The sequence below is a fragment of the Patiria miniata genome, unplaced genomic scaffold (assembly GCF_015706575.1).
Source record: "Patiria miniata isolate m_02_andy unplaced genomic scaffold, ASM1570657v1 HiC_scaffold_24, whole genome shotgun sequence".
NCBI classification, from domain to species: Eukaryota; Metazoa; Echinodermata; class Asteroidea; order Valvatida; family Asterinidae; genus Patiria; species Patiria miniata.
The window spans coordinates 2,970,283-2,985,159 of NW_024037063.1; the positions used below are offsets into that span (position 1 = coordinate 2,970,283).

Sequence of the window (14,877 nt, forward strand, 5' to 3'; positions counted from 1 at the left end):
AAGTTGAAAATAGATTTGGAAACAGCTACATGTGGACGGTTTGGACTGTCCATGACACACAGTGCAGGAAATGGTCTACGTACATGTATACCGGTTCATGTCGACTTTGAGAGGTTTATACTTTTTGTGCATATAGCCTATCACTCAAGATTCGTTCAAGAATCCAAATTTAGAAAAAGTCTCTCATCTTGTCCATGTAGTGACATGAAGTAATATTTCTTAAGAAATATTATTTCCTCAGACAAAATCATATGAAGAGCCACTACCGGTGTCGTAAATACAAGAAACTAAAACCCTTCAGAAATCGCGTACTCCGAAACCAAAAAGGACACAGACTTTTTTTAATAAGTCTGCACTTTTTTATATAATACAGCTGCACATTATTCTCTACTAAAGTGAATTTACGTAAATGTATCCCCGTACTTGAAAAGGGCAGCCTGATTGCCATGTTTATTGGCTCTTAAAGTGCAATCATTCTGTCTGCCGCAAGATATTGACGTCAGTTTATCCCTACTTTATCCGAACCGTCGGTTATAGAGCCATTTTATTGGTGCTCCTACATGTACCGGTAGTGCTTCCTATAGGTTCATGTAACGCGGTATACCATGAATCCCATAATCCTAGCAGTGGTTCACTCACCCTGGGGTTATTTGAAGGCAGAAGGGCCCTCAACGTGCATTAAAGATGCTGAATCCAATTAAAGGTACATGTAAAGTAATATACAACATTTGCAAACATGACAAAAAAAACTACAAAATTGTTATGAAATATCTTACTTGGCTGTAAGTGAATAATAGTCGCAAGCATCCTGTGAAATCATGCCACCTGGTGTGCTGTCTTTTTCAAGAAAAGTGGAAGTTTTGTTTCATTTTCCAATGATGGTCGGCCGACAATCGTTGGGAAAAACCTGACTTTTCTTCAAATACTGCCCCCAATTTACCAAATTTAGTTTGTCCACATTTTGATTGCAATCAAACACACATCCATGAGGGGTTCAAGCCAGCTAGTTTGGTTCCCTGACCCGACAATTCCCCGACGTCTATAAATTGCTTCGTTTCCTCTGAAGTAGGGTCAGGGAACCAGACTACAAGAACAACATTTTTTTTTCGTGGTTTTTCTAGCATCTATGAACACATGAACATTAAACATGTTACTGTTAGTGTAAACAATATTTGCAATAAAATAGTGAACCCCAAATCCATCCATTTCAGAAAATTACAGCAAAAGCAAATATTATATGTAACTGGGGGTGGGGGTGAGGGATGGGGGGGGGGGGGGTGGGGGTGGGGATGGGAGGAGAATGACCCTGCTGTCAACCCCCCCTCAAAATATCCGGTGCCCCCTCTCATCGTGTACAATGCTGTGTACATATATTTTGTAAAAGGTCCATATCCCTTTGGCCAAAAATGAGGGAACACTTATGCACACCCACACAGAAATGGACATTTGATCCTGATGGCTCTCACGCACAGTGCATATAATGTGTATTCTCACGTGGGTTCAAATCTAATATGTCCTAGACCATGGAGTGATAATTCACTTGAACTGCCGTGGCTTGGAGTATTGGCTTCTAAATGTTATCCAAACATGCTGCAGATTTCAGCAATATTAAATGATCTCTTTCTTCAAACACTTTTATTTTATTTTAAGTTTGAAGTCATCGTCATGTGCTTAGTTTTAGGTCAAACAAGATGTTAAAATTAAAAACTGTAGTTCGCATTACATGTTACAGCAGAATTTTAGGTTTTTTCAATGCTGACAAAGAGTTGGGAAATCAAACAGAAAAATGTGGATTTGGATTCCTGTTGTGGTGTTAGTGAGAGATTTACATGGTCAATTTAATGTTTCAGAAACCCTTTTCGTTTAAGATTGAAGGCGGAAATCAGACACCCCCCCCCCAAAAAATAATTCTCTAGCATAGATAAAATGAACTAAGCACAATCTAGAGCTGTCACATTCAGTGTCAAATTCCTTCAGTAATAGAATGAACTTACATTGCAAACTTTGAAAAAACACATTGATTTTTGTTCCAAAAAAATGGTAAATGGTCAGAAAATGCCTGATATTATCAAACGGTCCTTTCACCTCTGTTAGAGGCTACCCATCTCTAATGATCTTCAGACATCACATTGGGGTCAACTCCATGGCAGTAAGAAACAGCAGTTGACGCTAACCACCCCCAAATTTTCCAAGAGTTACTCCACATCTCCTAATCCCCATTCCCATTTTTGACCCCCTTTTTCAAATCTCAGAGGCAGCAAGCTGCTCCATCGCTGAGTACCTAGAGATCAAGTCCACAGCCGAGAGCAGCAACGGCTGGATGCTGCTGTCCACCCTCAACCTCCTGGCCGGCGGTGGTCAGAGCATCGTCAACACCATGATGATGGCCGCCCTACCCTCCACGCTGGTCAAGTGTCTGTACCTCTTCTTCGACCTGCCGGAGATTCCGCCGGAGGGGGAAAAGAGGACGGAGGAAGGCAGCGGAGATATCACGCCCACAAAGAGGAGGGAGCTGCTCCACAAATACGTCATTCAGGTTGGTGCAGAGAAGTCAGGGACTCAAACTCAAGTCTGTCTCAAGTGACTTGGACCCTGACTCGAGTCACGTGACTCACATTGACCAAAGACTTGAACTGAAACTCAATTCGGTTGGACCATGATCTTGATACAAGTTGTTTATGTTTTTCTTTCCTGAAACTATCAGCTTTTAGTGAAACTCTGCAAGCATCCTGGCCCGGCCGATGAGCTTGCCAAGAAAGACGACCTGACTCTCCTCTTCAGCGCCATCACCAGCTGGTGTCCTCCCCGCAACAGCCCCTGGAGGAAAGGTGCAGCCGAGGTGCTGACGACCATCTCCAGGCATGGACTGACACAGGACGTGGTGCAGTATATACACAGTGAGTTTGACTCTGGAAAGACTCTAGAAAGACGAGATCCTAAAGTTTACATTACAAATATAACTTTCCCAAAACTTTCCCAAATCTGTGTTTTTCCTTGAAGCAAGGCGATAAGAAATTGTGTTTAAAAATATAGTTCACAGGTTTGGATTTTTTTTTTTATCTGAAACTTCTTCCAAATCTGTTTTCCAAGAGTTGCTGAAAATTGGCAGCGGATAAAACTCTGATGCTTTCACACCTAATACGACACTGCCCAGGGCCAGATCAACATGATGTCAAAATCAAGTTTCCGTGGGAATTCATCCGGAAGAATTTCCCCATCCTTCCTGTCCAGATCTTCGCAATCTCAGGCTCTCATCTCGGGGATTTTTTCCCCTCCAGTTCTCTTCCCCTCCCTACCCCCCCACCCCACCCTGGGGCTGCTTTGGTCTGCCATCATGAATCAACTCCATCTGGGGAGTAATCTCTCGTAGGTTGTGTTTTTTTTTTATAAAAGTCTGAGAAAAGACAGAAAAATCGATAGGACTGGAGATATTCTATAATTGGATGGAATGCCTATTGGCAGTTGAAATTGCGTTGTCAAGTAAATTTGATGTTTCAGCATTCTCCCGTCTTCATGGTCTTTGCCAATTTCCTACTTTTCTCACAGGATTCATGTTTTTGCAAGTAGATCAGGGTTTCTGTTAAGTACCATAACTGTAGTTTTTCTTTTCACAAATATTTCTTGCTTAAAATATGAATGGTACATGTATCTCCTGTTCGGTAGGTATTACATGATTTCCCAATGTTTAAGAGCTATTTTTAAGAATTAAAAAAGGCCACACCAAAAGCCATACATCATGATTTAAATTGACAACTATATAGAAATTCTAATTTCTAGTGTTTTGTTCCTCTTTTGTGTATGCAGACTGTATAGGTACACACTTTAGGATTTCTCCAAAATGCTTAATTTTATTTCAAAGAGAAATTCTGAAAAATTCAATTCCAATTTCCACCGAAGCAAAAAAATAATTGGCCCTACTTATCATATTTGCTCAGTTAACTTTATTGCATTATGTTGGGAAACTTGAGCCAATATAGAGATGTTAACTGGAAAATGAACATTTCATTTCTGATTTCGAAAAAAAAAATTTGACAAATCAAAAATAACCACCTCTCTTTCTTCCAGACAAGGGTTGTCTGGCTTTGTGCGTGGACAACATGCAGCAAGTGCAGGAGCTGACACCGCTGGAGAAAGTTGAGATGTGCTTCACCGTCTTCTGTTTCCTCAAAGACTCCAGCGATAAATCCAGGGTCTTGCTGGATGAGTTCCGATCCTGCCAGGGTTATATCTTCCTGGCTGACTTCGTCTTGAAGTAAGTCTGTCACAAACTTAAGTTTTCACAGTTTTTTTTTTTACTGTATACTTGATCCATTGATTGAAATCCTGCTACTTGTAATTTTTCACAAATATGCCCTTGGGGAAGGCTCTCAAAACCTATCTCCATCCAATCACAACACTTATTGGCCAATGGGCTTTTTGGAAATGCTCAAATGTGTTCAAAGTCCTCAAGAGAGCACTTAATCTATTTTGTTGTTAATTGCACTTCACCATTAAATAGAAGCGTACATGTTTTTCTACTCAGAAAGGTTGGTAATTGACTTGTGACTTATTTATGCCTTGGAGTGCTGTTCCTTACTCAACCTAGTTTACAGGAATGTACACCACATGTAGCATCCAGCTGGAGTTCTGGGGAAACTTAGTGTATAGATTGTTGTGTCACCCATCAATTATGTGTAGTGTCTACAGCATCCAGAAAAAAAAGCTCATAGGTTTTCTCACATTCTCTCATTTGGCATAATTAGCTTGTTCATGAATAGATGTCAAATATTGGCTAATTTTGTAAATACGAGTCACGTTGCTAACTGATGAATTAGTGACGTAACTTGCGTGACCTAATTTAGCACAAAATACACTTTGTTAGTATGTCCATAAGATTTCTCTGTCCCTGAGCAATCCACTTTACTCCATCCAGCTGTCTTCACAAAGGGAAGGCCAGGAAAAACTTTTTTAAAGCTTGTTCATGAAGAGTGATGTGGTGTGGCCTTCATCCAAGAGAAATAGACAATTTCTGAACCAAATTTAACTTCCCCTCACAGATTGGAGTCAATGGGCGACCAGGAATCTGTCCACTCGTTAAGGAACCTTGTCCTCCTCATCTCCTCGCTCACTCAGTGTGGCTACAGCGAGCTGAGGCCCAACTCGGCCATCTACGAAGCGCCATTCCAGGTCCAAGGGTTCACGCTACCACAGCCGAGCGGAAATGGTGAGGAATGGGACGAAACAAGGGGGAAACCTGGGGGAGGGGGAACCCTGGGGGAGGGAAACCCTGGGGGAGGGGAACCCTGGGGGAGGGAAATTTGGGAGATGGAACCCTGTAGACACAAAGAGAGACCTTAGTCCTCAAATTCAATACTTACCTCTGAAACAAAAAAAATCAAACTCCATGAGAGTAATCCTGCGATTATTTTTCCTAATTCCAACATTAATAATGAAAAGAAGTTCCAAACGATTTTCGCCCCCTCAAACAAGACCAACATGGCGGGCAATACATGTTTTTTTTCAAAAGCATGCCATGTAGTAAAAATCTGTTTACTTCCAGGATATTTCAAATAACATTTAGCAGCCTGCCACAATTTTCATGTATTGGAGAAGACGTGGCTACAAAACTTGCAGTACACTGATGTTTTTGTCTATTTTCTGCAGGTAATAGTGTCAGAAATCTTCAAGCATTCCAAGTTCTACAGACGATATTCTTAAAGGTAAATTATTCTGTAGTTGTGTGACAGACAGATTGTAACCACCTGTTAATTGTGACTACTCCTTTGTTTTGGTTGTGACCACCTGCCTGAATGGCCTCACACCTGTTGTCACCATCTGTCCACCTGTCCAATTTTTACCACCTGTTCATTGTAACCAATGCTCATTGAGGTAACTAACCACGGTACCCACCTGTTCATTTTATAGCTGTCCATTGTAGCTACATGTCCATCAAGGCCACCTTACATTATGGCCATCAGTTCATTTTTCTCTCCATTTTAACTTTTTTTTTCTGTCTGTTTGTCTACGTCTTCATTCTGGCCACAAGTCCATTGTGGCCACTTGTGCATATTTGTGAAGTCAATTTGATGGCTTATAATGTCATTGCACCATTCCTTTATAAACATTTATCGCATTTTGTATTTTGATGTCCAGGCCAACACGCGCAGCCTGTGCTCTGTCATTCTGGAGGTCATCACCAACATCTACAACTCGGACAATGCCAACTACTTCATCCTGGAGCCGCAACACACGATGTCGCAGTTCATCGACCGCGCCACCACCAAGTCGGCCGAGATCCAGCTCAAGATCTTCGAGCTCTTGGAGTTTGTCGTCTTCAACCTGAACTTTGTCCCATACAAGGAGCTGAGCAGCGTTAGTCTCCTGATCAAGGCTGGAAGGTGAGTTTTAGACCGCACCCTTATTGGTTGGCCATAGCCGGCAATTGTGCATGCGTGTATGGAACGGCTGAATCCATTTCTCATAGACACGTGTGTTTTTGACAGATGTAGCCTAGTAATGTGGACGCTGCTATCGTGGTTCAGTTTGGCGCACAAGTACTTTCCTCAACGTTCATTTCTCAGACCAACGTTTGACCAGTTAAGTAGACAAGGAGTAGGTTTTTAGTCACTGTCTGAGGGTTCTTTGGAACATGTAGGAGGTTTTTTGGCCATCTCTAAAAACCACTTCTATCTACATGTATTGCTTTTACCTTACAAAATTTACATCTGCATGTGGCTTTGCAGGTTTGTAGCTATTTTCAAGGATTTCATAATCAGATAGAAATGAACAAAACTGAACTTGTCTAGTTGAGCTCGGCCTGAAAAATGTCAGTCTTACCTGCCCATTCATACTTGGCGCAGAAGGGAACGCGAATGCAAACATGTGATGTCACGACATGTTTTAACGCTGTGAATTTGTGAAGTCGAGCACATCTCAACTTCAGCGACTTTCGCAGCGAATGTCTCATGATGTCAAAATTACTTCGAATTCACGTTTGCTTGCAGTTTGCATGAACCGGCCTTACGTTTGTCAGTCTTAGTTGAACAGACACAGCTTGACGTTGTTTATACTCAGTCACTCAGTCAGTCGATCAGTCAGTGACTCAGTCAGTCAGTAGACTGGCCTTTTCCGGTCCAGCGAAAATAATTTAACCCTTTTGGGTGTCCATCTTCCGCAGTGATGTCGGCTGCCTGATCCGCGCCATTAAATGCCTCCTTCGGATCCTACGTCACAGCGGTGTCTACAAGGATGTGTACAGGGAGGTAGGCTTGCTTGCCGTCATGGTAACGTGCCTGCATCGCTACGCCGCATCACTCAAGGATAACCAGCCAGACAACAAAGAGGACATATGTGAGTTAAAGATGACCGTCTCTGCTACTTTCGAGTCTGACTCCGAAAAAAAGATTGTGTGTTTAAATTGCTATTTTTCTAGCAGAATGAGACATCGACTGAAAACGTCAGCTTATGTCAAGCTTTTAGAAAATAACTTTACAAAATTTGAATTATTAGTGGACAGACAATAATTCAGTTCTTTCATGGTGGACTGGTTCCTGCCCCCTTCTTGTTTCAATCATGTTGGGTCCGGAAACCAGTCTACTCACGGGGGATCTGTTTGTGTGCAAAAGCATCGAAAAAAAAATCGCCTTTTTCCCCCGAGGATTTAAGGTTCCAAATTGTTGCATGTCTATGTTCTGTGCTGTTAACGGTGTTTGAATCAGAAGAAGAAAAAAACACAGAATAAAAATGGCTTTGATGACTTTCATGAGGACGAACCATTGTTTTTGCTTCTCAGGTTCGGTGCCCGAGGTAGATGTCCCTGAGCTGGATGAAGAGCTTGCTTTCCTTGTGATGGACTGTCTGACGCTGTTGCTGCACGATAACAACGACAATGCAAGTAAGTGATTGTAAATTGCGTCCAACATTACACCAAGGGTTATCGGGTAACACCATTGTGATTGTATCCATCACAAACCCATCACAAAGTCCCCACAAGTCTTTACAAGTCCATCACAAGTCCTCACAAGTCCTTCACAAGTCCATCACAAGTCCATCACAAGTCCATCACAAGCCCTTCACAAGTCATCATAAGTCCATCACAAGCCCTTCACAAGTCATCACAAGTCCATCACAAAACCTTCACAAGTCCATCACAAAGTTCTGAATGTTGTTAAAGTTCACATTTTTAAACTAAAAAGTTCATTTTTTTTTTCTCACAGCTGTGTTTCGTGAGTACGGCGGTGCCCGGTGCTCACACAACCTAGGTCCCTACATCCAGTGCAGGCAGCATGCCCTGGCCATCGTACAGCAGCTGATCCTAAGCAAGGACGGTGAGGACGACATGGGCACGTTACTGGGGCTCATGAACTCCACGCCGGCCAGTCAGTTACAGCTCAAGACGGATATCCTACAGGTATGGGCTCTGTACACCAACAAAGGAGGGCGCTCTTTGACCAATTTCAAGAGCCCAGTAGACGGGCCACACCACGTGCGCATACAGGCAAAATTAGCTGTAGATACAAGGCTTTCAGTGGACGCTGCCATTTTGGATTATTACTCCGATTTTATCCCAGAGAGATTTTTCGATTTCATTTTTGCTTCTAATCGGGAAAGAATGTACCATTTTTTCCTGTTTTTCTTGTTTTTTTTGCTTCAATCAGTCGTTACTGAATGTTCTGAGGGACAGCCACCGCTCCAGGACGGTGTTCCGCAAAGTCGGGGGCTTTGTGTACGTTACCACGGTGCTGGTTGCCATGGAAGCAAGTCTGAGTGACAGCCTCAGAGAACCGTGGGATACAGGTCAGAATTGATCCAACATCATGGGTATATTATTTGAAATATACACACTGTTGTCAGAGGGCTGTCAAAATATTTTCTTTCAAGCATACGACATATAGTTTAGTTATTCATGAGTTTGTTTGAGGCCACTACATGCTTAGTAATGCTTGTTTTCTTTCTTACCACTGCCTCAAATCTAGGAAGAAATTCCAAGAAGTTGGTTCATTTCTTGAAACTTTTCCTCCTTTTCTCCAGCCCCCAAGGACCAAGTCTTCACCCTCCTCCACGTGGTGTTCCAGACCCTCGCAGCTGCTATGAGACAGGAGCCAGCCAACGCCAAATTCTTTGCCTCGGAGGTAAGCCCGGGTTGTCTGCTTATTCCACTCTTAAATTATCCCAGCCTTTTTTGGCAATCGGATGTTGAACCTTTTTTTTTCTCCTCTGGTCATGCTGTCCAAGCCAAAACAAAATATGGTTAATTATTGACTGTAGTCTTTTCCGTAAGAAAAAACCTTCAACAAACCTTAACACAATTGCATAGACAGATCATTAATTTGTATCCATGCAGTTGCCAAAATTAGTTTCAATTTATTGCATTTTTAAGATTCGCTATGAAACTTTGACCGAGGAAATCAGACGTCTCGGCTGTTTCAGTGACGTCACAGAACTGCTCCCCCAGGCTCACTGCCCGGCAGTGAGCAACGATGGCTCGTCAAACACAGAACCATTCCACAACCTCTTCGATATTGGCGGGTAAGTTCTTATTATCTCCAAACTTCTTCAAATCCCTAATAATCTATTTTTATTCCAAAAATTGTTTTTGTAAGGATTCAGCACATCTACATAGTTTCAGGGGCAATTCAACTCAAGGGGAGGGTGGCCTAGTGGGTAGTGCTTGCGAATCCGGCTGCTGGCAATACGTTGTGTTCTCAGGCAAGCCACTTTACCTCAACTTACCTGTCTCAATCTGGGGTATAATTTGTGCGTGGTTGTAAGTCTTTTAAAGTATTTTTCATGTAGTGTCACTTTAAAGTTTGAATTAAATTCAATTGAATTGTGATCAGAGAGTCGGGGGTTCGAATCCTGCTGCTGGCCATACGTTGTGTTCTCAGGCAAGCCACTTTACCCACACTTGCCTCTTTCAATGTGGGGTATAATTTGTGTATGTTTGTAAGTCTTTTAAAGTATTTTTCACGTAGCATCATTTCAAAGTTGATATTGATTTGAATTGAATTGAATCGTGGTCAGGGGTATGAATCCTGCTGCTGGCCATACATTGTGTCCATAGGCAAGCCACTTTACCCCAACTTACCTCTCTCAATCTAGGGTATTAGTTCTAACATTGGCTAGGGAGTAACCTGTGATGGACTGGCACCCCATCGAGGTGCAAAAAAAATTCTCAGTTTCATACCAACCAGAGGTAATCACCGGTCGGAGCTATATTGGCTCGAGACAGACTTGACTTCGTTTACTTCAGACATTGGTATTAAAATGATTTTGGTGTACATGTATTATATTTGCAGCAATCCCGACCACATTTCCGATGGCCTGAGATCCTCTTGTCTACTACTCAGATGCCTGTACGACACTGCCATTGATGCTTTCAGCAGGTTGGTTTGGAGTTCAGTTGCATCAAAAACTGAAAAATTATTGCTAAACCTTTGCGACTAGTAAAGTGGATTAAAGATCAACCTAAAATGTGTTCAGGGGAGTTGAGATTAATTGGACATATTCACACAGCTAACATTCATTTGAACTTAAGGGCAGACATTGGAAATTTTCTGACCAATTTATTGGAATTGTTGACCAGACAAAAAATAGCTTAGCAAAAACAGGTTACCAGTCAAATTGTCATTGTAATGTTTATTGCTGTTCACTGGTATTCCTCAGATATTCACTTAATTCATCAATTGGGCTTTCAATGTAAGCACAAGCTGGAAGGTTACCCCCATAAAATGTGGTTTAAAACAAATAAATAAAGTAATAAAGAAGTAAAAAAATCTTAATTTTTTCCTGACCACAGCAAATCAGCACAGACGCCCATCAATTCCCCAGCGTCCAGCCACCACGTTCACGACGCCTTCACCCCTCTGCCAACCCCGCCCTCCTCCCCTGGCAAACCCCGGTCCACCGTCCGCAGGTTATCGCCGCGTTCGGCGGGGGCTTCCCCACCCAGTGCGTCATCCCCTCTGTCGCCATCGGCCCCACCCCCGCCCAACCACCCGACCATCGTGCATCCCGGAGCCGTGCTGGCGTTGTTGGACCTGCTGCCGTCGGTGCAGTGTGAGAGAGATCGAAAGGTATGGCTTCTATTTTATTTATTTGTACTGTTGCTCAAATTACTATAGTACCCTGTTTAGCTATTTCACCCACTATTTCCTGAAGAGTACTATCATATTAGCCAGTTCTTTGATCCTCGCTATCCTTACTCTGATCCTTACGAATAGCTTTACTGTAAGTTCTTCTATCGCCCAAGAAACCAACCCTGTTACCTGTGTATATTTCCTCAGTTGGCCCTCCGTCTACAAATGCACATAGCCGACGTGATCCAGGATCTGGTCAAGAGTGAACGCAATCAGCAGGTCATGTGTGAGAACGGCCTGCCGCAGAGGTTACTGCATCTAGCGTCTGCTGCCCTCGCTGACGAGGAGCATCCACTGCATAGTAACCTACAACACATGCTGGAGAGGCTGGCCTCGCAGGCACTGGAACCCAAAGATCTAAGGTTGGTTCCGGGATTTTGACCTCAAATCTCAAACCTCACAGACAATGAAACCCAAAGATTCAAAGTTGGTTCCTGTGTTTTATTGCAAACCTCAAACCTCAAAACTAAAACCTCACAGACACTGAAACCCAAAGATTCAAAGTTGGTTCCTGTGTTTTATCTCAAACCTCAAACCTCAAAACTAAAACCTCGCAGACACTGAAACCCAAAGATTCAAAGTTGGTTCCTGTGTTTTATCTCAAACCTCAAACCTCAAAACTAAAACCTCACAGACACTGAAACCCAAAGATTCAAAGTTGGTTCCTGTATTTTATCGCAAACCTCAAACCTCAAAACTAAAACCTCGCAGACACTGAAACCCAAAGATTTAAAGTTGGTTCGTAGGTTTTATCTTGAACCTCAAACCTCAAACCTCGAACCTCAAACCTCACAGACTCTAAAACCCAAAGATCTTATGTTGATTTCTGTGTGTGATCTGAAACCTCAAACCTCAAACCTCACAGGAACTAGCCCTAAAGATCAAATGTTGGTCACTTTTGTTTGCCACCCACCCCATGCTGCTACCCCATTCGCCTCCCCTCCCCTACCCCATGCCCCCGGAATTTGATTACGAATCAGTGTGAATTAACTCCTTGAATTTACTGGATGGAATTCTTTCGTTTGTATGTAGGGATTTCTTGAGGCTTGGCAGTCCCCTCAACTGCAAACCATTAGACGAATGCCCCAACCCAGCCAGCCAGTCTGGCTACCTAGACATCCCCGTCAGTGCAATATCTAACGTGAACGCGGGCAACCCGAGCGCCACCGGCCCAGCTACCATCATCACCCCGGAGCAATTTTCATTCCCCGCAGTCTCGCCGGATATGTCCGACACGAACAGCGCCACCTCGGAACTCTCGGGCAAATGCTCGTGCAATCTGTGCACCACGCAGGGCAGCGTGGTTCCGCTGACCCGGGTCAAGTGTCTGGTCTCCATGACCACGCCCCGGGACGTCCGGCTGAACAGCACGTCGGTCACGCCGGCGTTTGCGGAGTTTGACATGAGCGCCGAGGGCTACGGATGCCTGTACCTGCCCAGCATCGCCCCGCAGTCCACGCCGTCCCAGACGGTGGTCAGCGTAGGAATGGCCACAACCGGTGATTCAGCTAATATCAGCGGAGTTGGAACAGGTACCGATTTCTTGAAAAAATTGTGCAAGACTTGTCATGCAATGAGCTGATTAAGTAAACAACCATTTGGTTTTCCGTACATTTCTTTTTAAAAGAAAACAAATCTTGTGTCAAAGACGAACAAATTTCCAGAAAAACTGTGGCGTGTCTTGGCGAATTGTAAAAATTTTTGTTCAAGGGTCGTTTGCTTCTACCTAACTCTCCCAGAGGTTTGAATCTAGTTATATCGTTATGCCTATCCTCCTTGTTTCCCAGGAGAGAGAGCATTCCCGCCCCAGACCGGCCTGACCTACTCCGTCTGGTTCTGCGTCGACCGTTACTGCACGCTGGACACCAGCACGCACCCGGTACGCCTACTGACCATCGTGCGGAACGCCATCAGTACCGAGAACCACTCGACGTGTCTCCGGATCAGCATCGAGGGGCCCGAGAGGAAACTGGTCATTAATACGTCCGAGGAACCTCTATCGAAAGCTGGTGAGGACAGAAATTCACGTTGCCATATTCTAAGCTGAGAAGGACTTGTGCCTTACAGAATTCATTGGATTAAACATGGAATTGGCCTTGGGACTCTAGTCTAGAAACTATCAAATTCTGGAACATCGTTCCAGGATTGTGCCGAACCAGAATGCATTTGAAGCATTTCAAGTCAATTCAAATAGAATTGAATTCAGACAGGCAAATTTTATAAACTAATTTGCTATTGAGTGGGCTCTGGAGTCATTTTGAACAACTGAATTTGTCAATCTTTTACTAGTAGGTGCTCATAATTGTTTCAAATGTCAAAATAAATCTCATGTTTGAAAAAATGGTCTGGTTTCTTGACTACATCAGCGCCCTTAATATATCCTTATACCAGTCTGTTGAGAGCCATGCGATGGTCTTTGAAAAATGTCTAGCTTAACCTACTACCGAAAGAAAAACCCAAGGATTTTGTGCCGTCCTGCTCCGAATATATTATTGATTGTCTTGTTTTTGCTCAACAGATGACAGGCCAGACAACGACCCATCGGCTGTGAGGGTGTTCTGCCCTGAGCTGGCCCAGGAAGGCAAGTGGCATCATCTGGGAGTGGTGTTTAACAAAGCCGTGCTCAAGAACAGCTCAGTATCGCTGTATGTGGACGGGACGCATATACACTCGCACAAGGTAAGGGAGTGGAGACAAGATACTGTGACAGACATAGTGAAGCACACGATGACACATGTCACAGGAATGAAGGAGTTTCATACAGTGTGGTGTTAAGTACTGACCAATAGCACCATGCCACTGTTAGAATCGTAGACAGACAGACAGACTGACATAAACAGTGACAGACACCCACAAAAACAGATTGTTGGGAGGGTAGTTAAACACCAGAATTGATACAAGCAAGAACATTAGGTTGATTTGTTAAAACGCTAGTATGTTCAGATAATCTCTAAGATTGCTTGATCGTTCTTATCTCAAGATGCCGTACATCCAGACCCACCTGCCCGGAACCACCAGCTCCCCGACCAACCTGACCTCCGTCTACGCCTACGTCGGCACCCTGGCCCCCCAGAAGAGCTTGTCTCGGTTGCTATGGCGACTGGGCCCCACCCACCTCTTTGAGGACCCCCTGGCGGCGTCAACACTTTGTGCAATCTACCTGCTTGGACCTACCAACGTTGGGAGCTTTCAGGCTCCGAGGCAGGAGGGTAGGTTTTTTGGGATGGTGGTAGATGATCTGTAGGCTCGGGCTGTGTTCTTCTTTTGCTGGCTTTCTTATTCCGAAATTCTCCCTGAATCATAACGATCCCAACTACTACAATACACTCTTTACATAATTGGAGGATTTCTAAGGATTGAGGTGCTTTAAAAATTATAGTATTGGAGGATTTTGGAGGATTGAAGGCATAACATGGATTGATTATTTAATGGAGAATGATAAGGACCAAGGCAAGCAGGCCCCATTTGCTGGAAGATGAAATTAGAAGGTTGAGGTAGCTGGTTTGTGTGGCCAAAAATGATGTGGGAAGGTGGAGGAGATGGAGAAAGGCAATTGCAGTAATGTGTCTTGCCCAAGAACACAAACATGATCACAGTCAGATTACAAAACCACACAATTATTCAACATAAGTTGGACACCATAACCATTGATGTTTCTAGCTTGTGTGGCCAAATATGATTTTAAGGGGGAGGTGGAAAATGGCAATTGTAGTAAAGTGTCTTGCCCAAGAACACAAAGCTCTAGCAACAAGCGTTTTGT

At 43.5% G+C, this 14,877-nt stretch overlaps 1 protein-coding gene across 3 annotated transcripts in view; it reads left to right on the forward strand.

Annotated features, from left to right (window-relative positions):
- Window positions 1-4,071: 4,071 nt before the first annotated feature.
- Window positions 4,072-14,877, forward strand: part of LOC119732543 (WD repeat and FYVE domain-containing protein 3-like) — a 58,890-nt gene continuing 48,084 nt past the window's right edge. For all 3 annotated transcript variants that reach the window (XM_038206104.1, XM_038206102.1, XM_038206103.1), the window contains exons 1-17: window positions 4,072-4,252; window positions 5,037-5,203; window positions 5,644-5,699; window positions 6,133-6,377; window positions 7,157-7,329; window positions 7,772-7,873; window positions 8,196-8,389; window positions 8,637-8,775; window positions 9,010-9,110; window positions 9,359-9,507; window positions 10,278-10,364; window positions 10,778-11,054; window positions 11,265-11,479; window positions 12,150-12,649; window positions 12,905-13,126; window positions 13,636-13,796; window positions 14,098-14,326. In XM_038206104.1, the coding sequence (XP_038062032.1) occupies window positions 4,098-4,252; window positions 5,037-5,203; window positions 5,644-5,699; window positions 6,133-6,377; window positions 7,157-7,329; window positions 7,772-7,873; window positions 8,196-8,389; window positions 8,637-8,775; window positions 9,010-9,110; window positions 9,359-9,507; window positions 10,278-10,364; window positions 10,778-11,054; window positions 11,265-11,479; window positions 12,150-12,649; window positions 12,905-13,126; window positions 13,636-13,796; window positions 14,098-14,326 (3,172 nt within the window). In that variant the 5' untranslated portion in view covers window positions 4,072-4,097. The remainder of the gene's footprint in view (window positions 4,253-5,036; window positions 5,204-5,643; window positions 5,700-6,132; window positions 6,378-7,156; window positions 7,330-7,771; window positions 7,874-8,195; window positions 8,390-8,636; window positions 8,776-9,009; window positions 9,111-9,358; window positions 9,508-10,277; window positions 10,365-10,777; window positions 11,055-11,264; window positions 11,480-12,149; window positions 12,650-12,904; window positions 13,127-13,635; window positions 13,797-14,097; window positions 14,327-14,877) is intronic.